At 42.3% G+C, this 21,065-nt stretch overlaps 1 protein-coding gene across 10 annotated transcripts in view; it reads right to left on the bottom strand.

The window, feature by feature from the left end:
* Elapor2 (endosome-lysosome associated apoptosis and autophagy regulator family member 2) overlaps nt 1–6,672 on the bottom strand; it is a 117,236-nt gene extending 110,564 nt beyond the window's left edge. For all 10 annotated transcript variants that reach the window (XM_003469790.5, XM_063237268.1, XM_063237275.1 and 7 more), the window contains exon 1: nt 6,459–6,672. In XM_003469790.5, the coding sequence (XP_003469838.3) occupies nt 6,459–6,566 (108 nt within the window). In that variant the 5' untranslated portion in view covers nt 6,567–6,672. The remainder of the gene's footprint in view (nt 1–6,458) is intronic.
* Nucleotides 6,673–21,065: the final 14,393 nt, after the last annotated feature.

Below are 21,065 nucleotides of genomic sequence, written 5' to 3'. Positions count from 1 at the left end.
AAACTATGAGAAATAGTTTTGGGCAAAGGCTGGAAGCTCAGTGTGGAACATATCAGATTCAAAGCATCCATCCTAGTGGGGGCACTGAACCTACACATAAGAGGAATACAGGATGAGACTCACACAGGAGCAGCACGTTTGGGAGTCATCCACCTGCAAGTGCTGTGCAAATTCAAGAAAATGGGTGACACTGTCAAGAGCATGAGGTACAGAAATGAGAGGTGGCGTTGGTCCAGTCTTTGAGTGGTCAATGTGAAGAGGCCAGGGACATGAGGAGGACTGCAAAGTGGGGAAGGAAGACCAGGACACCAAGATCTACTTGAACCAAGCAGGACTTTTGGTGATGACAGCAGTCGATGCACAACCCTGTGGTAGGAAAAATTATGATTATAAAATATTTTAATGCATAATCATCTGCCTGCCACATTCCAGATCTTTACTCTTGAGACCAGCTGCTTAGAAACATCAACCGTCACTGCTGTGACAGGAACTAATATGGCCTGGGCACTGGGGTCGCAGGGCACTGAGCCTGACTCTCAGAGCAACTCTGACACAGATACAACAGAATTTACCCCACCACTATCAGACAGCCTGACAACAAAGAGGTTGGTCTGCTCAAGGTTCCAGACCCAGTGAGGGGCTCAGATCTTCAGTTATTTTCATATTCCTTATGCTACATCACTCTGTAGCTGGAGTGAAACACAACCTGCCCTCACCAATGAGCACCACACAACTCCCCCTCACCCTTGCCAGGTTTCTTCATTCTACAGCCCGTCTCCGGAGGGAACTCAGCAGTCTCCACATGTGCTGCTTCTGTTGGCTGTGAGCTCCTGGTAAACCTATCATACATGTCACAGTGGGCTGTTTGCCATCACTGTCCTAGCCCCAGGCTGCAGCATCCCCTAACCCCTGGATGTTTGATCCCAGCATCTTGGGTACATCTGGTGTACAGAAGGTAATGGAAGAAAGCTGGTGGAGGGACAGTGCTTCATGGGAACAGGAGGATCTCGTGGTCCACTGGATGGGATGCTCACAGTTGCTAAACAGAAAGAAAGAGTGATGGCCAAAGGACTTCCTGCAATGAAACTGGTCCCTGGGTTTCAGGCCACTAAACTGAAACCCTTGCTTTCTCTCTGGATAGTACCCTCTCACTTGCATCCTAATCCTCCAAAGGGCAGGCCACAACACCGACTGTTGGGCCTTAGCCCTGGGTTGCTGATTTGATGAGAGTATGCAAGGGTTGAGCACTTGCATCTGTAACAAGTTCTTAGTAATGCTGATGCTGCTGGTCCTAAGATCACACTTTGAAAACCAGTGGCCTAGAGAAAAGCTCCTCTAATAGCAAAGCTTTCAATGAGGGTAATAATAATTCTTCAACTCTAGAATTGTAAACTAAAAATAAACTTCAATATATTCTAATCATTGGGTTTTTATTTCAGACTCTTAAATCTGGTACAACTGACAGAAGACACCAATTACAACTAAATGCACCATAAAAGGCAATTCTTCTGTATAAGTGAAGAAGCAGAAGCCAACTACTGACTATATTTTGAGCCAATGATTAGAGTTTCCAGAAAAAGGGACCTATGTCTTTTTATTTTTAAAGCCCTTTTTTAAAAAGTATTTTCAATCACTGTTTGCTGAATGGGATGACATAATTCCCTCCCACAATGAACATGCCATGTACTTAAGGACAGAGAAAGTACCTGTGTTCACAGTCTCTAGTAAGCATAGGATGTCCTCATGTTACTTACAAAATGGCACCCTTTCTGGCAAAAAGCTCCCTGCCTTCCAGAAAAACACAGACCTGTGCCAGGCAGAGTGCTATGCACCCTGAGCTCTGGATGGATTCTAGTGCTTGCGTCCCCCTGGGTGCCCTCCATGGAATACAATGTGTCCACCCATCCAGGGTGGCTCTGAGTATGTGAAAAATTTGCAGAACAGAATCTGGGTGCCAGAGAGTACATTGGAGGCTAGGACTAGAGTTCAGAGAAGAGAACCATTGCCTTCCACAGTCAAGGAAGGGCCGAGGGAGGACAGGAATTGATCCTGGCCAGGAGACTGCTTCCAGGCCCGTCTACCACCTTCATCCAATTAACCTTCTCACCCCTGGCTCGGGTCCTAACTTTCCCTGGAGAATTCCCTTGCCTATTGCTCCCAAGTAGGCAGGCTAAGTACCCTCGCTGCACACAGTCATTTTCCATCACAATATTCACAGCAAATATAACCACATCGCATGTGGGCTTGTGGTGAATCCGCCCCGAGAGACTGCCAAGCTCTGTGTGGGCAGGGGCCATACGTGTTTTCATCATCCCACTGTCAGTACCCAGTGCGTGAGTGCATAATAAATATACACTGAAGGCTGAAATACAAAAATAGTATACATGCTGTGTAATAAGAATCCAGGAAAGAATCAGCTGTGGTTTCTTGATGGGGAAGGGAAAGGTAACCAAAGTGTGATGTTTTTTGACAATGAACAGTAAGAATCCTAAACACTGTGAAGAATGTAGTGTGAGAGGAAACTTGCCACTCTGTGCTGCTATTTCTATGCCTTGTGCTAAAACATGACACTTCACAGATCTGTCAACTCTTAGCTTTACATCGTAAATATTGATGGTGCGAATACTTGCTCACATTTGCCTAAAATATGAGAAACTGTTCTCAGCATAAGATCTTGAAATGGAGAACTCACCTCTGCAGGCAAAACAGGCAAGATTAACTCTGTGAACTGCTGGAACAGAGAGGCAGAGTCCTGGAGCCTTCAGCATCAGCATGCCTTTGGATCCTGGTACCTCCCCTCAGCCTATGACCTTCAGAGCCTTCTTCACCGAAGACACTTCTCAGCTGTCACCTTCAGGGTTTGACAGAAAACACCCCTGCCCTGACTGACCTGGAGTGTGCACCTCACCATGTCTAGGGAACCACAGGACACAGCCTCGCCACCGTCCCCTCCCAGCTAACCCCAGCCACCCTACAGGAACGCTGGGGCAGCCCTGGAGACCCCGCTGCCACCCCAACTTTCTCAGCCCACACCTTCTGAGAATGTCTTCGGGCCAGTGACCTCTGGCCACCCCCTCCCAAGAACCAAAAGGCCACATTTCCCCTACAGGAGCTGTGACTTTTGTGTCTCCTCTGAAGGCACCCAGTTCTCTCTCCCTGGAGGGTCCTCCCTAACTTCATCCATCACACCACTGAATGACCCCTGATCCAGGACCAGCTCTGACCGTGCTTCCAACAGCAAGCCACCTCTCCAGAGCTCCTCTCCCTGCCTGCCACTCCTGCTGCTGGAGGTGACAGACAGCCTCCCCTACTCCCTCACTCCAGCACTCCTTCCTGTTACCCCCTCGAAAACATTACACACTCTTTACCACCTTCACCTGAACTCCTAAAGCTACCTCCCGGCAGGTCTCATCTCTTCCTGTTTCTCTCCTGTGACCCTCTCCTGTGACCTCCACAATGACACCAGGCCAGAATACCTTTCATCAGTTTTCTAAATCCTGCCATTACACCATCACCTGTCAAGCGCAGACAGGCTGCTCAGGCCCCATCCTTGCCCAGATGGCTGAACCTTGGCAGCAGAGTCTGCTTCTCCCCACCAACACTGTGTCTCCTGTGCTTCTGCCCTCAGGCAGCCTGTGTACCACCCAACAGTCCCTTCCCCCAAGGAGCCTGCACTCACATCGGGCGCTGTCTGTATGGTTCTCCCCAGCCCACTTCTGAGCCCACTCACGCCCGCCCCATCGCCATCCAACCGCCCCTTCTCTCAGATCTCAAATCCCTCCTTACAAGTGTTTGCTTGCATATCTATCTCATCTGTGCCCACTTAAATTGTATTTTTTAGTTGTAATTTTACATGACACTTTGCCTTCAATACAGCATGAGCTGAACAAATATGGGAAGAAACACTGTTGGCAAAACTCATCTTTCTCATTATAGGACTTAGAAAGACCAGTAGAGCCACATTATGCAAGATTTTAGAGCAGTAAACTTAGAATCAGCTATCTTGTGATTTAATTTGCCAAATTTAAATAATGCATATTCAATCCACTTAGTGCTGTTCTTTCTCCTCTCATGCACTTTTTAAATACCTTACTCCAACTGTGAATCATCTGCTGGCCTTTATATTTTCCTTTGGCAGTTCTATTAAAGTCTCTATACAATGAGCCAAAAATCCCATTCTCGGATAAACCTAACCTAAGAACCTTTGGGATCACACTGAAAACCTTTCTGGAAATATTTCCATATAGCTCCACTGATGTAGAAATTCTATAGATTTTTCCTTTCATATAGTAATCTTATCTCATCCTCATAACAAAAGTAGGTCAGTTTTTATCACTGTAATTTTACAAGGGAAAAGTAGTCAGGAAGAAACGCAGAAAACACCCATGATAAGCTCCCCACAACCCTAGCGATCTTGTGCTTCCTGATGTCCAGTCCTCTTCTCTCCCTTTTCGTACCATTTACAAAGCCTCGTCCCATTCACATGCTTCATCAGCTACCACAGCACACTGACTCCACCTTTCTCTCTCCCTGCTGAACACCATTTCCTACTCGCACTTCTACTCACAGCCTGCCACTCTGGTCTGCTAAACATTCCACAGCAATAATTCTTCTTCCTTTTCCTATTTCATGATCTAAGGACTCTGACAAAGAAAGCTGTATTTTATGAATTTCACCCCAGAGCCCCCACTGCAAAAATCTAAGCAAAACTTCTACCCACAAGCCAGCTGTCTTTCAGAAGGGCATTTTTTCAATCTCAGGCCACCATCCATCACTAGACTCCTGGGTCACCAACCTGTGCTTCTCTTCCTTCTCCTTCCCTCTACAATCAGGCAAAGAAAATGCCAGACTCTAACGTGTTAAAATGACAACTTTCATCAAAATATTGGCAAATGGCAGGAGATCAATTATGTGGGGAAAATGAGACTCAGAATGAACCCCAGATTCATCCCCACTCTTCAGGATTCTGTGTCACTAAGAGTTGGCTGGAGTTTGGCCACTTCCTGTCTGTGCACCCCCAGGACAGAGCATCCTCCTCCAGCACCAGGAGCAGCCCAGCAGAAGCACAGTGCTGTTTTCAGGGTGCCTGCACTCACAGGCATTTCCCCACCAGGCCTGAGGGCCCTGCACCAGCCCAGCCCAAAGGACCCTCACCAGAAGCCTGATAATGCCTCCCCTCTCTTGCCCTCCTCTTCAGGTAACGTCTCAGGGAAACAATGATCAAGTCTGCAAATGTGCTCAGTGCTCAGAGCAGGTACCACACAGCAGGCTCCGCCCTACAGGCCTCCACTCCTCCCCTGAGAGCCTCTAACCCTGGTAAGGGTCTCACAAGACCCATCATCAGAATATAAAGGGATGACACAGCTGTCCACAAATGGGCTAGCAGCGCTCCCCCTGAATATTTTATATATTCCTATTTTTAGAAGAAAAGCTCAAACTTGTGACCTCAGTTTCTACAGCCAACGTGATGAAGAGCCAGGGCTGACTGAATGCACGACCCTGAGCTTTCCCTCTGCCACCTCCTGGCTACTTTCTGTGACTCCGCACATGTATAGACATGCACACTTCTAAAGACCATTCTGGTGCGGTAACCTTGCTTTCCTCCCCAGTTTGAACAGATTCTTCATTTAATGTGAATTTAATGTGACAAGCCTAAGACCTTTCGCTTTAGGAAAGAAAAGCAAATGCATGTAGGTAAGGGCAAGGCCTGCAGGACGCGAAGCTGGTCCCATCAATGGTTCAAATGAAGGTGTCCGAAAAGCAGAGATTCAATCTGGAGGCAGGTCTTCCCAGGTACGAGACAAAGTTGTGGACACATATGCAAGTAATTACACTAAAATCTGAGCCCAAACCTAGCTGTTTGTTGAACCTCTGTCCCGCTACCCTGACTGCAGCCCTGCCCTGTCTGCCCACAGGGCCTTCTGCCCCAGTCAGGTCAGTGGCCAGCTGCGGTGCAGCTGTGGAGATTGTCGTCCGCGCGGCCTGTGCGACCCGGCCAGGCGCCGCACAGTGCCGGGAGCAGGGGTAGGGCTCTCGATGCTTCTCAGAGCACCTGCGTGCACAACCCACCCAGGCCCCACGAGCCTCGGGCATCCACCCTCTCCAGCAGGCTGCTCAAAGTGGGTCAGAAGCATTGCCTCCTCCCTACGCTGATCTTCATTAGGAGGATGCACTTTCAGGAACCCCAAGAAGACACCGCCCACGCAAACCCGCTGACGCGCGTTGGAGTTCGGCACCCATCTCGGTCCCCTGGAGCAGGACACAGTCTAGTCGCCACGCTGAATGGGCCGCGATCCCGTCACGACCAAGCCCTGCACAGCGGCACCGGGGCTTGCAGCACGGCTGGGGGGGCTACCTGGACCCGGAGGTGACGACCGACCGGAGGGGCAGGAGGACGGCACCGCCGGGCGAGGAGGCCGAGACAGGCGGCCCTCGCGGCAGACACCGGGACAGCTCACCTCCTCGCACGCGGGCAGGCGCGCGGCGGGGGGATCCCCGGCCCAGGCCGTCCTGCAGCCGGCGAGCGCCCAGCAGCAGATCCACGCAGCGCCCCAGGGCGTCGGCATCTCGTCCCGGCAGGTACGCTGGGCACTGGGACTGCGGGGCGGCGTCCGCGGGGGCGAAGAGGCTGCGCCGCGCTTCTGCTTCTGCTGGCGCTGCCCGCGGTTCCGTCACGCCGGGGCGGGGCCTGGAGGGTGGGCGGGACCTAGGGGCGGATCTGAGGGGCGGAGGGGCGGGGCCTAAGGGGCGGTGGGCGGGGCGGTGGGTGGGATGATGGGTGGGGCGGGGCAAGGGCGGGGCGAAGGCAAAAGGAAGAATGATTAACAAATAGGATAATAAATAGGATAAATAGATAAAAGGAATGAAAACAATGATTCCAAAATAGGCACTGGAAACAGAGGGAAGGTTGAGTTGGTCAGCAGGCCCCTAGGCAGTTCTCGGGACTTCTCTCCCTGTCTGGACCCTCAACGAGGGCGTGTGTAGTTCTTTGCAAATGTTTTACACCAATATGTCTCCCCTGGCGTGCAAAACCATCAGAAAGAGAAGTGTCACCATTGTCTTCTTGGATTAGGAATTCTGAGATTTTTTGTATTTTGTTTTGCATTTCATTGATAATCAAACACATTTGATAAGTGCTGTTTTGTGTATCTGTGACAGGAATCCTTAGTCCTTTGCCCTGCACGCCTGCAGGCCACCTTGGCCTCCTTCCATCCTCTGCTCTCCCCACAGTGTCCCTCCTTCCTCCGTCTTTACCCACATGTCATTTCCCTGTGATCTGTTTCCAGGACCCCTGAAAATCCCTGTCTGCCACCTTTACTTTTCTCCCTAAGACAAGTATCCATTCTCCTCATGAAAATGGAGGCTCCATAAAAATGGAATTTTGTTTTGCTTTTAATCATTATTTCCAGACCTATCGCATGGTGCTCAATAAATTTGTGCTGAGGAATAAATGCATTATATGGTCACTGTAAATGAGCGCAATTGACTTTGTTAATATGAAATAGTTCAGATATACTGCAATTAATTTGTTTCTAAAGTTTATTCAAAGATGAGTTTAGGGGAAATCCTCAAATTTTTAATTTGAGAGACAAAGAATTAATTGCAGATGATAAAATCCACTTAATTAGCTTAAAGAGACATTAAGCTGTTCTATATTTATTACATTATATAATGCATTCTACCTTACAGAATTCCTTGCAGAAAGTGAACAAAGTTAAGATCTGTGCAACCAGGCGAGTCACACCAGAATAATGCTCTACAGGGTCACAAAACTACTATCATGGAAATTCCACCCAAATTCTGCCTGTCTCCATGCCTACAGCTCATCTGCCTCACATTGTTTGCATACATCTTTCGAATCTCTTATGAGTATTCCCTTAAGAAAACCTACTTTTGATGTACAATCTAGCCACAAAGGAGTCTTGAGAATATTTTGCTTACTTAACATCTTTGGTTGAACAGGGGACATTAAAAATGGGACAAAACAGTGTAAGAGACTGAAACTGAAATGTTTACAATAGTTCATCCTCTCACTACTTAACATGCAGGAATATGAATCAACATACATATTCCTGCATTAAAACTTCTTTGTCTACACAATGTTCATTTCTCATCTAGTTCAATTAGAATTCCATCTCATTATCCTGAAACCTGTAGTGTAAATTACAAAGGTAGCTACCATCAGTCCACCATATATTAAAAACTAGAGGACTGCCATTCAGCAATAAAAAAGAATGTACTATAACACATAATAACTCAGATGACTCTCAAAGGCATAATGCTAAGGAAAAGAAGCCAGTCTCAAACGATTACATACTGTCTCATTCCAAAAATAGTTCACTCTACTTTCCTTCACTAAATATGAACACTTACATACACATATATGGTATTCTCAAAAATGCCATATCATCCACCCAGCCTCTCAAAAGCTCATGTCCACCTCTTATACGAAGTGCAGTTAATCTCTAAGACCTGCCAAAATCTTTCCAGTTCCAGCTTTACTGAAATGTCTAAGTCCAAAGTTTCCCCTGAAACTGAAGACAAACTCTTATCTGTGAGCCCCTGTAAAAATAAAAAGGCAAGTTAAACACTTTGAACAACTAAAGACACAGGATACACATTCTCATTCTAATAGAGAAAAATAGGGGATTTGAAAAAAATCAGACCAAAACTCAATAGAGCAAGCATTAGCTCATGTACGGCTTCGTTCAGCACTGGGGTAGGCAGTGGTGAGGAATGGGTCTCAAAGGCTTTGGCAGGCCTGCCCCTATAGTCTTGCTGGTAATAGCCCATATGGCTTGTTTCTTGGGCTGCATGCAGCAGGCTATCCACATTCCTGGTATGTCCAACTTCCTGGGGTCTCCACTGTACCTTTACCTTCACTCTCATAGTTTCATACTATTTTTTCAAAAGCACCCATCTTGGCCTGCCAAGCCTTTTTCTGAAATCTGGATGGAAGCCTCTGCAACCCCATAACTCTCATATTCTGTGTACCTTAAAAATCAGTATCGTGTGGATAATGCCAAGGTTGTTAGGCAGATTAAGGAGTAGTCAGACCCTCCTGGACCATGCCATTAGTCTCTGAGCACCTGGAGGCAGAGTTTGGAAATATTCTTCCCTAGGCAGCCCTGAATGAGGAGGCATTCCAGGGGCTCTCTTATCAAATGAAATATTCACTGTTTTGTACTCTTGAGCCTATGATTGGTGGGGTTGTGCTGACTTCTGAAACAAGCACAGGCATCTATTTTCTTGTCCCTGTACAAAGTTCGTGGCTTCTTTTTGGTGTTAATCATTTCAGCAACAATTCTTTCCCTTACTCCAACTTTTCAGGCACTTCTCTTCTGAAAAAATTTACGAACTTTTCAGTCATTCAGCTCTGCCTATGTGCTCCTCATTCACACTGTATATCTGACTAAACACAGTCAGTAGTATCCATCTTACAGCCTAATGAGTGGGCTGCCTTAAAACTTCCTCTTCTAGATTAATTAATACACCACCCTTAATTTCAGTCTCTTGCAAAGTTTCAGCTCATACACAAAATGAAGACACATTTTCTGCTAGGTGTAATACACATAGCCTGTCATCCAACTACCAATGAAGTCTTCATTCCCAACTGAAACCCGAGCCTGGCCTTTACTGTCCAAATCTCTATTGGCATTCTGATTTTCTGAGTTCTGATAAGAATCTTCCATCAGGTGCAATTTGAGACCATACTCATAAGTGAAATAAATCAGACTCACATTTTTAAAGATCATATTATTTCCCTGGTGTGTGAAACTGAAAGAGTAAATAAGTTCTAAAATGTCTAACAGATATTGTGAAATGGGAAGAAAGTGTTCAAAAGGAAAAAGGAAATAGGATTATGAAAGGGAAAAGACAGTAAGAAAAAGGGGGAAAATGCAAGTAAGTTATACTATTAGTGTCTCTTAGTTCATTAAAAAGGAAGATTTGTACTAATATCAATTAGAGAAATTTTTATGCCCATATCTTGTACCCTGAGCAATCATTTTAAAGATAACATGTATTAATTATTGTTATCTCCTATTATTTTGTTATAAAATTTTGTTTTACTTTTTTCCATAAAATAAAATTTTTTAAAGAATCTTTCATCAATCTTTGCTAGTCTGTTTACAGTATATTGAAGCCAGAATCTCAAAACCAGCATCTTCAAACCTTTCCAAAGTCCTCTCATACATCAGTTCCAAAGACTTATACCACATGATCAGAATAGTCACAGCAATGGCCATACTCCTGGTACCAAATCTCCATGCTAGTTGTTTTTCCAGACTGGGACAGAATATCTGACACAATTTAAAGGAAGAGAGGTTTATTGTGGTTCACAGATTCAGTGGAATGGGTCCATGGTGAACTGACCCCACAGCAGAAAAGGCATGGTGAAAGGGCATGACAGAGCAAAGCTGCTCCCCCTACAGCAGTCAGAAAGCATAGAAAAGAGAGAATCAAGAATGAGACTACACCCTGCAAGTCATGCTCCAGTGACCCACCGCTTTAGTCTAGGTTGTTCTTTTAAAACTTAAGACTTTGGGGGCATATTTTAGATCTAAACCATAACAATATACAATTACATACACATAAGGATACGAAATAAAACATCAGAAGCTACAATTTTTTATTTCCATAATTACTTTGGTGATCTCTCTGGTATTGATAACTTTCTTTGTCCATGTATCCTTTGAACTCAGCCTGCACCTCACTGGTCACAATTAAATGTCTAACAGGCTAAACCAAAACTTAGCTCTTTAGTGACTTGAACCTTGGTGACCCCAATGATATGGAGTCTCCTACTAACATTTATCATGGATATTACAGTCCTGGGAGACTCTAAAAGAATTTCTGGGCTCCATCATGGAAAACCATAGGACACATCTTAGTCAATTTTTTCTTCCTAGCCCATTGACAAGAGAAACCCAAAATATACAAGAAAACCTCAGCTCAAATGAACTTTCTCCCTTAGTGAACTATGTCTATAATAAATACTAGCAGGGGCTAAGAAAATTATTGTCTGTTGGTCATTCAGCATAATAACGCAAACCACCACCCCCACTTCACTCCAGTTTTTGCTCTGGGAGAAACAACATTACACATTACATGCAAACTCAGAAAATATATTTTATTATGAAGAATGCTACCTCAATATCAGAATATGTTGTTTCCCAGCTGACACAGTGAAGAAGCCTTCCTTAACCTCATTGTTGCTGAGGATGATTATGGTACTTTTCAGGGAAGCCCTGGCCCCTATTTTGATTATGACTTCTTGGCTGCAGTGCAGAACCCTCAGGCACAGACCCTTCACCTTACTGCCATGGACTTTCTATCCTCTATGGCTGACCTTGAGACTTCCCAGCACAGATCCATAGAACAGACTTGCATGAGTCATTGACATGGGCTCTAGACCTCCAGATGGACTCACGGGGGCACTGTCTGTGCCCTAGATCTTCAGCTGGATTCATGTAGAACATTGAAATGGGATCTAGGCCCTTGGCTGGATTTTCTGTGTCTTCAGCAGTGTGGACAGATTTCCTGCACTTTCTTGTGTTTAACTCAAGGTGATTACCATAAAATATTATAAATTATGCATCCTGTACATAATTGTTCTCCTTGCAACCCCTGACTACAACAAGAAGGATATAATGACCTTCTTTGTCTCTCTTAATTAGCCTTGGTTTGAAATTCATTTTGTTTGCAAACAGTAAAGCTACTCCTGATTTTTTCAGGGTTCTCGTCACATGAATTGTTTACTTTCCTTTGACTTTATCTATGCATTTTATTTTTGAATTAAATATATTTCTTGTATGCAGAAAAAAAGAAGCCTTCCTTAAATCATTCTGCTATTCCATGAATCAACTGCTTCTGAATGAAGGTTTTATAGAAATAGCTGTGAAGTGGCCATATTACTACAAAATGAGCTTCTTAATTTAAAAGCACTATTGTGTGAGAAGCCATAATATAAGGCATTGGTTAACACAAGTAGCATTGTGGCCCCCAAATTATCACAATTACATGTTTATTGCAGTGAAGACAAAATGCTGTTCATTTTTTAATGGAGAGAACACAATATAAGCAACCAAAAGAAAGGCTTGTCCCTTCATTGTAGCATTGTCATCTAAATACTTTTAGATTAAGCATTCAGGAATGATGGTTGCAAGGACAGCCTTAGAGAGAGAGACCAGACAATCTTTGCAACCTAATTTTCAATCGCTAATGGACCATTCATTGTTTATGACCTCACTGACATTATAAGGTCACCAGAGAAAGAAGTTGGCTGGCATCAACACGGTGGATCATTTGATTCATTTGGTCATTGAAGGCTTGGTGAAAATTACATGGGACATTAATAGTCTCACATAGTAGGACTTCTCAGGTGATTCATCCTCCATTCTCTCCAGTTCTCCTTGTCAGAAAACCTCTAGTCCTAATATTCCCAACACCTTCACAATACAGTCAACTACTACTTATAAATTGCTACAGATCAGTATCCTGTGTCCATCTTCCAGAGCATCTCAGGTTAAACCTCTCAAGGCAGTCCCCTTCTCCACTGTCTTTGAGGATAACTCACGATCTATTTGTTAATCTTTATAGAAGCTGAGAGTTTGCCTTGAGTTTTTATGACATAATTCAAAGACTAGGAAGCATGAACTAAAAAATAAGGAAAAAATCACTTGGAAGTGGAATGTTGTGCTGAATGAGAGAGAAAATATCAATACGATTTTTCCTGAGAGACATTTTGTTTCAAGAATACCTTGTAGGGGGCTGGGGATTTAGCTCAGGGGCATAAGCACCTGCCTTACAAGCAGGCAGTCATGAGTTCGATCCCTGGTACCGATAAAAACGAAAAAGACAAAAAAAAAAAAAAGAAAAGAAAAGAAAGAATACCTTGTAACAGCAAGCTTCTTTGTGAATGACATACCCAGTATTTGCATACCTGTCAGCCAATATTGACCTTACTGGGGACAAGAGCATTGCAGGATATTAAACCAGGCCAATGAAAACCTCTGATCCGACAATCCTTCAGCCATTTTATCAACATTCCTCTCTTAAAAGAAATGAAAGTATGATTGGCATACACAGATTCTTCAAATCCATTTCCCCAGATATCCCAGATAAGAGTGATGAAGGAGATAAATTTTAGCTCTTAAAGTTCAGAAATATGTAATTCTCAATGTGGAATACTTTAGTCGATCAATCTGAAATTAAAAAAAAAAAAAAAACTAGGTGACTAGATACATGTTTTTTAAGGTTTTAAATGCTAAGCATTATAAAGAAGTCAACAGCCACAGAACCATAGGATCTCAGAGAAGGATTGGCCTTTAAAGTTCACTGAGAAAATCCCATCTCAAATTCCTGAATCCTTTCTGCAGTTCTCGCAAATGACTTCAGCCTTAAAAAAATCTCAGTGACTGAGAAGCTGCTGTCTTCAAAGGCAGCCATCCTACCTTTGGACAACTCTCACTGTACAATAATTGTACTGAATTCACTGTGTCATCTCACCCTGTAAAAATGCTGTCCCCAAGGGCCCAAAAATCCATCCCCTATTAGCATAAATCTAACTCTAGGGTCCACACAAGGCAAGCCTTTTTCAAAAATAACTCTTTAGAGTGCTTTTCTCCAGCATAAACATTTTACCTTCCTTCCTTTACTTTTCATGATTTGATTTTGTGTGCAACTCAATTTCCCAACATTCTTCTTAAAATTATATTCAAATGAATTTACCAGCACTGCTTGAGTCTGTAAGACAGGAGAGTAGACGCGCAATTTCCCTCCTTCTAGAGAAGTTCTAATTCTATCGCCACAGCTTATTACAAAGGTGGGTTTCCTGTAAGTCATGCCATAATGCTCAGTATAACTGGCAACATGCATAGGAGCTCACTGACAGTCCAAGAGCTCAAAGTGGCCTCACACACAACACACACTATTTCCTTCACTCTGTGACAAACGCCTACGATTTCTATCCCTGGATCAAATGAGGAAAATGAAGCTCTAAAAGAATAAATACCTTACATAAGGGCAAATATCCCATAATTGCAAATCTCAGATTCTCTTCCAAGATTTCTAGAACCATAGTAAGTAGCATTGACTGAGTACCTAGGATATACCAACACTGTGCTTAGGCCTTTTCAGTGCAAAAAATCATCCACATTTTACATGCAGTGAGAATTAGGGAAGGACAGTGGAATGGTTAGACACTAAAAGCTAGTTTATCTAATTAAGCTGACTTCATACATTCAGGTTCAGGATCTGATGTTTATAACTCACAAAATAACCTACTGAATTCACTATATCTTGCTACATCAATGTTTAGAGCTACTGGATTCATCAGGATTTGACTCCTACTCCTTTTGTACAATCACAAATCTTGTAAGAAAGGCTTCCATTTGCTCAAAATTACCAACAATTTATACCATGTAGAAGGCCAAAGAAAAAGTCATTCAACCTCGCCAGACATCAGTAGTCATCACCAGCAGTCATCCAACCCCCAACACGGTGTCACCAGCTCCTAGTTCTCCATTTTTCCACAGGAATATAGTGAGTTTGTGATGCTTACTTATAATCACTTGTAGTCAAATAAGCGTATAAAAAAAGAATATCATAAGGTTAGGAATGGTAGCACACACAGGCTACTGGTGTGGTTGAGGCAGGAGCATTGTGAGTTCAAGGCCAGTTCAGCCAATTTTGCAAAATTGCAAATTTACTATTTTTGTTATTTGCTAAATGCAATTTAGCACTTATCTCAAAGTTAAAAAAAGAAGAAGAAGAAGAAGAAAAAGAAAAGAAAGTAAGTATAAAATAAAAATGGCTAAGGATGCAGCTCAGCTGTACAGCAGCCCTGGATTCCATCTCCAGTACCACCAAAATATATCATATTAATGTGAAGTAATTTACAGGGAGTAAATCCATCTTCAAGCTTAGTGATCCCCATTTGTTCTTCTAATTATTTACGATGTTTCTGAGAAACAGATCATTAAAATGTACATTAAATTGTTTTCATAATTACAATACCATATATTTATGCAATTACTCGTGGCACTTTCTGCGTTGTCAGCACCAAGTTGGCATTCTGGTGGCTCCCAGCTGGCCCTCGTCTTCTGAATAATCCCAGATGGGAGCATGACAGCAAGTCAGTTTTTCTAACCCAGGCTTGTGATCTTGACCTCTGGGCATCTTTAAGACCAATGGTATAACTACAGGGTTTTGTTTGTATCTCCTACTTAGTTAAACTAATAATCCACTATGTTTCTTAATTGAATCCCTCATCTCTGTAAGTGAATTATCTTGATAATCATCCAAAAGCTTTTGCTAGATGCTTGGCACCTGAGCAGCAAGACCATATATTTGTCCATCGCTTTGAAATGCTACAAAAAAGTCAATAGATTTGACAGTTTTCTACTAACTTTGATTTGATTGTTTCACATTTAATACCTCTTCCTTATATAAAATAATGCTTCTTTTCACTTCTGCACTGTAGTGATACCTCTTCTTAAAATCATTAAATCAGCACGTGAATGGAATGCAAACCTAAAGGAAAATTGAAGCAGCTAAACCTACCACAAAGATAATGGCCTCTACAATGCTGAGAATCTTTCATTTAACACTGCTTTTTGGGAAATACTCAAATTTCAAGTAAATGTGAAAAATATATAACTGATAAATGACAAAAACCAATAGTTATTGTTAAAGATAATTGTGTCCATATTTCAAAGAAATATAAAATTGAGAATTTTCAATAGGCTATTTCTGTTCTCCATTGTCCATCAAACATAAACTATTTGATTAAGAAGAAATAAAAGGCACACAGCTAAATTTAACATTATGAAATGTTTTGTTTAAAATACTTCTATATTTTTCAACTGTATACCAAACTTGTCCCAAGTGTTTTTGTGAAGCCGATGTCACAACTGCAGGCCTGTCTCAATTAGCTCTATTTTAGATATATTTGTAATGTCATAATCCCTCTGGAAGATACACAAGGTCACTTTCCCTTTCTAAAATATAATTATTCAACTGAGCTTAATAGCTGCCCTGACAATGTAATTCTTACTATGTCTCCGAGAGAAAACTGCTCCTTGAGATGGATCCAAACCGGTTTTGTCTGTAATGTTAATGCCTTTGCCTGTGAAAGCCCAGCTGGATCTCTCCCGTCTTCCCGTCTATCCGGGAGCTCCCCGCCACCAGAGTGCAGGCAAACAGACACACGTTCTCATTTTCCATGTCAGCTCAGAAATGAAATTACATTAGCCATTTGTAACATGCTTATTAGTGCTCCTTTGATAATTCTCTGACTTTAGCATTTCCAAAACATCATTAATTTTAATACAAAAATCCTCATTGGCAATTACTGACTTTTTCCTTGATAACAAAATTAAGTGGCCTAAGAAATTTAGGGATCCAACTTATTACGACTTAATAAAATTAGGGAGAATGACTAAAACCATTCCAACAAGAACCAACCCTGATCTTTCTCTTTAAAATGAGAGAAAAAAGAGGAATGAAAAGGTTGGAAGGCTAAAATTTGAATATTGTGTCCTTAAAGCTTGAATCTTAGTCACAGAAGGGGAAAACATGGGGGTTTTTTTCAACCCTATGAAGAAAAATAATTTTTCTAAGAACTAGAATAAAATAACTATGTAAACAACACCGAGCCATCCTCAGAAACGGAGATTGTGCCAGAAACTCCGACTCCCCACCTGCGCTTGTGGTCACCGCTGGGTCTCTGCATGGGAGGAGCCCAAGGCGACCCGGCCTTCCGCAGGGCACTACGGAGGACGCCTGGCCGGGGGTGCGCGACATAATGTTGGTTATCTTTAGGGTTAAATCTTATTTAGTAGAACGTCTAAACATTTAACTTGGAATAAACACTTACTGTTTAATAACGTGAACAATACAACATTAGCCCCCACCAATTTAAGTTAGGACTCCGCAGCCCGGTGCCAGCTGGGCACACTTGCCCTGCGTATCCGCAGCCGGCAGGGACCTCTGCACAGCTCTCTTCCCGGCTACTGGAGGCCCACCATCTCATGGCAGGGTTGCCTCATATGTGCCCTGTGGGTTCTTGCCTTCCTGTTTCTTAGCATTATAATAAAAATAATTTACATTAAGTTTTGTTATGATACTATATATTTTATATGCAGCACGAGACAATTCCTCTTCACATACCATGGTCTGGAGAAGCCAAAGGTTTGAACACCCTGCTGGAGATAAACTATCACCTGCTTTAAAGTGTGTTTGCTGCATTTTGCAGTTGGTTTCAAGCATTTAATTTACAGACTTTATTCCATTTGTCACTGCTTTTTGAAGTGTTTGAAGGCCAGGGCCCTTGAGAGCGAGCGTGGGTGTCTGTGCCTGCACCTCACACGTACTGGCACCTGGCACATACATTCGTAAGAGATGAGCAAAGGAATAAAGCTCTCTGGAGTATATAATCTTGTGTATAAATACAGGTTATCCTTTATCATTTTCTTTCCTTTTTCCTTCATTCAGGGCAAAGATTTGGTTTTCTTTTCTATTAGTCTCTTTTGCCTGATAAAGAGTATCTACCAGAGACGGTCTAACACTGAACAATGATGAAAATACTCCTGTTAAGGAAAATGACCAGCATGCCCAGTTTTTAAAACGGTATACTAGGGAGAAGCAAAGATGGTGCATAGATAACAGCAGACTACAGAGGCTCCCCGAGATAATCAACTTAGAATTCAACACAATACAGTGTGGGGAGTAAACAGAGGGAGATGAATTCTCTCATCCCAAGAAGAAACTAAGGTGAGAAGAACCAATCAAACATAGAGTCCCATTGCTACTATTGGAACAGCTAAAGATTCAATGCTCCCACTGCAGCGGCCGAATCTGAGTGGTGGCAACTTATCAAGCCATCAGAAATCTGGTCACTTGGACTCACTGGAAATGCAGTCACATGGAGGTTGGGGGTCACCGCCGAACAGAGAGCTGAGCTAGGAACCTGCATTGACCTGTGGTGAGTGACATGAATAAAACCATTCCACAGAGAAGGGGGCTCCAACAGATGACATTCTGGGACTGGGCAGGACTGGCAGGAACCAGGGGCATCAGTGACTTCAGTCAGTTGTTCCCTTCCCGAACGGGATTGGTGGAATGAGCTTGGCCTGGGTCACATGCTCTGGCTGAGACCCAACAGGTTATCCGAAATCAATTCCCTACACAGCTGTGCACACTAACGCAGTGAAGCCTCAGAAGTTTGACTGACCCAGAGGGAAGGCTGCGAACAGTAATACAGTGCAGGCCTCAGCAGCTTCACTGATCTGGAGGGGAGGGGCCGGCGTACCGCTGCTCCTGTCTGCAACTCACTAGCACCCTGGAGTGGGAAGGGTCACCTAGCCAGCATGCTTCAGAAGAATTGTAACCAACAAAGAAAGAAACTGGGACATCCTGGAAGAAGCAAAAAAGATGGGAAGAGGAAGCAACAACAAAAAGTCCCCAGGTCCCAACCCTGAGAACATTGACCCAGGCCAGGTAAATACAAAGGAGAATTAAGGAGAGCAAACATGCAATATCAGACACAGCAGCAGTGGACATAAAGAGATATCTTCGGGACCTCATAGACAAGTTCAAAAGGGAAATATTTAGCCAACTAAAGCAAGATATAAGAAGATTTAATAAAAGAGATGCTAAGCACCCCTCAAGAAGACACAGATGGAAGAAGGGAGGAACTCAAACAAAGGAGAGAACCATTTGATGAAGAATATAAAGAAAATATAGTATACATGAAGCAGATTCAAAGATATTACCAGGAAATTAAAAACTGTGGAAAGATGGCAAAACTGCTTGAAAGAAACTAAGGATAGACTATCCAAACTGGAGGACAGATTTGCAATGTGGGAATATGAAAGGAAAAAACATTTAAAAATAACAAGGAAACAAGCAGTAACAATACAAAGGCTAGAAGATGACAAGGGGATCTATAACTTGAGAATAAAGAATGTGAATGAAGAAGCTGGGTACAAACAAAGGAACTACAAAGGCTATTCATAGAAACAGTTAAGGAAAACTTCCCAAACATAGGAAAAGATATACAGATGTGTGAGGCACACAGGACTCCAGTCACCTACAACCAAAACAAAGCCACACCCAGGCATATAATAATCAATATCCCAGAAATTCAATATAAGAACAGAATATTAAAAGCTGTTAGAGACAAGAAACAGATCATTCTGATGGAAAGCCCATCAGAATCACAGCAGACTTCTCAACACAAACCATCAAGTCAAAAACAGCCTGGAGCAAAATATTCCAAGCCCTGAAAGAAAAATAACCTCCAGCCCAGATTGATATACCCTGCTAAACTGTCTCTAGAAATTAATGGAGAAAAAAGATGCTTCCAAGAAAAAGAGGAACTTGGGAAATTTGCAACTATCAATCCAAGTCTACAGAGAATATTGCAGGGCATTCTAGAGAGAGAGAAAAATACTAGGATTCCAGAAACAGTGACAGAGAGGCCTTAATGAATGGAGCAGAAAACAGAATAAAGAAGACAAGCAGACAACTGATGGCAAAAAAAAAAAAAGAGCATAACAGAAATGAGGCAGAGAAGGCTGGTTATAATCTCTAATATAGATGGCCTTGATACACTAAATTTAAAAAAAAGAACCACATGTAGAATAGATCAGGAGATAGGGTCCACCAAGATGCTATTTTTAGGAAATATAATTAACATGAATAAGAGTATATGGACTGAAAATCAAATATGAGAAAACAATGCTCTATGTAACAGAGAACCAAAGAGTAATAGGGGCAACTAGACCAGTATTCGTGGATCGGTTGGAAAGACAGGCTTTAATAGGTAAAGGAATACAATTAGAGATCAAGTCCAGGAGAGAGAAGGTTCGGAACCACTTAGGTAAATAGCAGATTGCCCCTTAGATAGATTTTATTCTGTCCCAGTTTGTCTACTCGCATTATATTTGAGGGCACAGATAGCTATCCCCAAAACATCAGGATATAGCACAGTAATCATCTTTAATTTCCTATTAACTTAATCTGAAGCCCTGTATGACTTATACTGTTTTATCATGACTGGTCTTAGTTAAATCTGGTCTCTTTGATTGCTGTTTGGTATCGACAGATTTCATTCAAAACTGATATGATTGATAATATCAAGTCTGAGAGTATAGGCAACTACACTGAAGATAACAAGACTCACTACGATACACATTTTGGTTTAATTATTACCTATTTTTGAAGGTTTTTTGTTTGGTTTTTCTTTGTTTGTTTGTTTGTTGTCTTTTTCCTTTTTATCGGTACTGGGGATCGAACTCACAACTGCCTACTTGCAAGGCAGGCGCTTACGCCACTGAGCTAAATCCCCAGCCTCTGAAGTTTTATACTATATACAAAGTTGTGTTTTTACTAATACTTATATGACTGATATATTCAATTATACTATGTCTGAAGATACAGCCAATTTTATTGAAGATAACAAGAGACAACACAGGAATTATGATAGAACTCCTTGTACAATGGTCTTATATGTCTTTTTTGTTTCATGTGTTTATAGGAATATGTTTTGTTTTGTCTTGCTTTGTTTTGTTTCTCTCTCTAATATAGAAAGGATAGAAATACAGGTAAGATTCATACATGTATAGAACCTATAAACAGTCTATGAGACCTGATCTTATGACACATGATGAAATGAACAAATACTTTGAAGAAAAAGAGACACTAAAGTACCCAGTGCTGATCCTGGAGTGTCATAATGTGGTACCTAGCAATAGTATTATTCTTTGTTCAGAGTGATATTAGCCTCCTTGGGTTTGTTCAATCCCAACATAACTGAAGATATGGATAACTGCATGTATGTTTAAGTGTATAATATTGATAACCATATTTCTATGTTTTTGTTCACAGTTGAACAGAACTGGTTGCAGTCTCACTGTTTGAATCCCCACTTACTATGCTCCACTTTAGTATCCTGAATAATTATTTGTAAGAGGACAATCTGTAATCATCAACTAGTGATTTCTTACTGCTTATTTTTTTTCTTTGAAAGTATGTATTATTTCTACCCATTTTCTGTTTTG

The sequence above is a fragment of the Cavia porcellus genome, unplaced genomic scaffold (genome assembly GCF_034190915.1).
Source record: "Cavia porcellus strain 051 isolate PalLab524CR breed Dunkin Hartley unplaced genomic scaffold, mCavPor4.1 scaffold_2, whole genome shotgun sequence".
Classification (NCBI taxonomy): domain Eukaryota; kingdom Metazoa; phylum Chordata; class Mammalia; order Rodentia; family Caviidae; genus Cavia; species Cavia porcellus.
The sequence above is the reverse complement of the archived record's forward strand: the minus strand, read 5'-3'. Positions and strand labels throughout refer to the sequence as shown.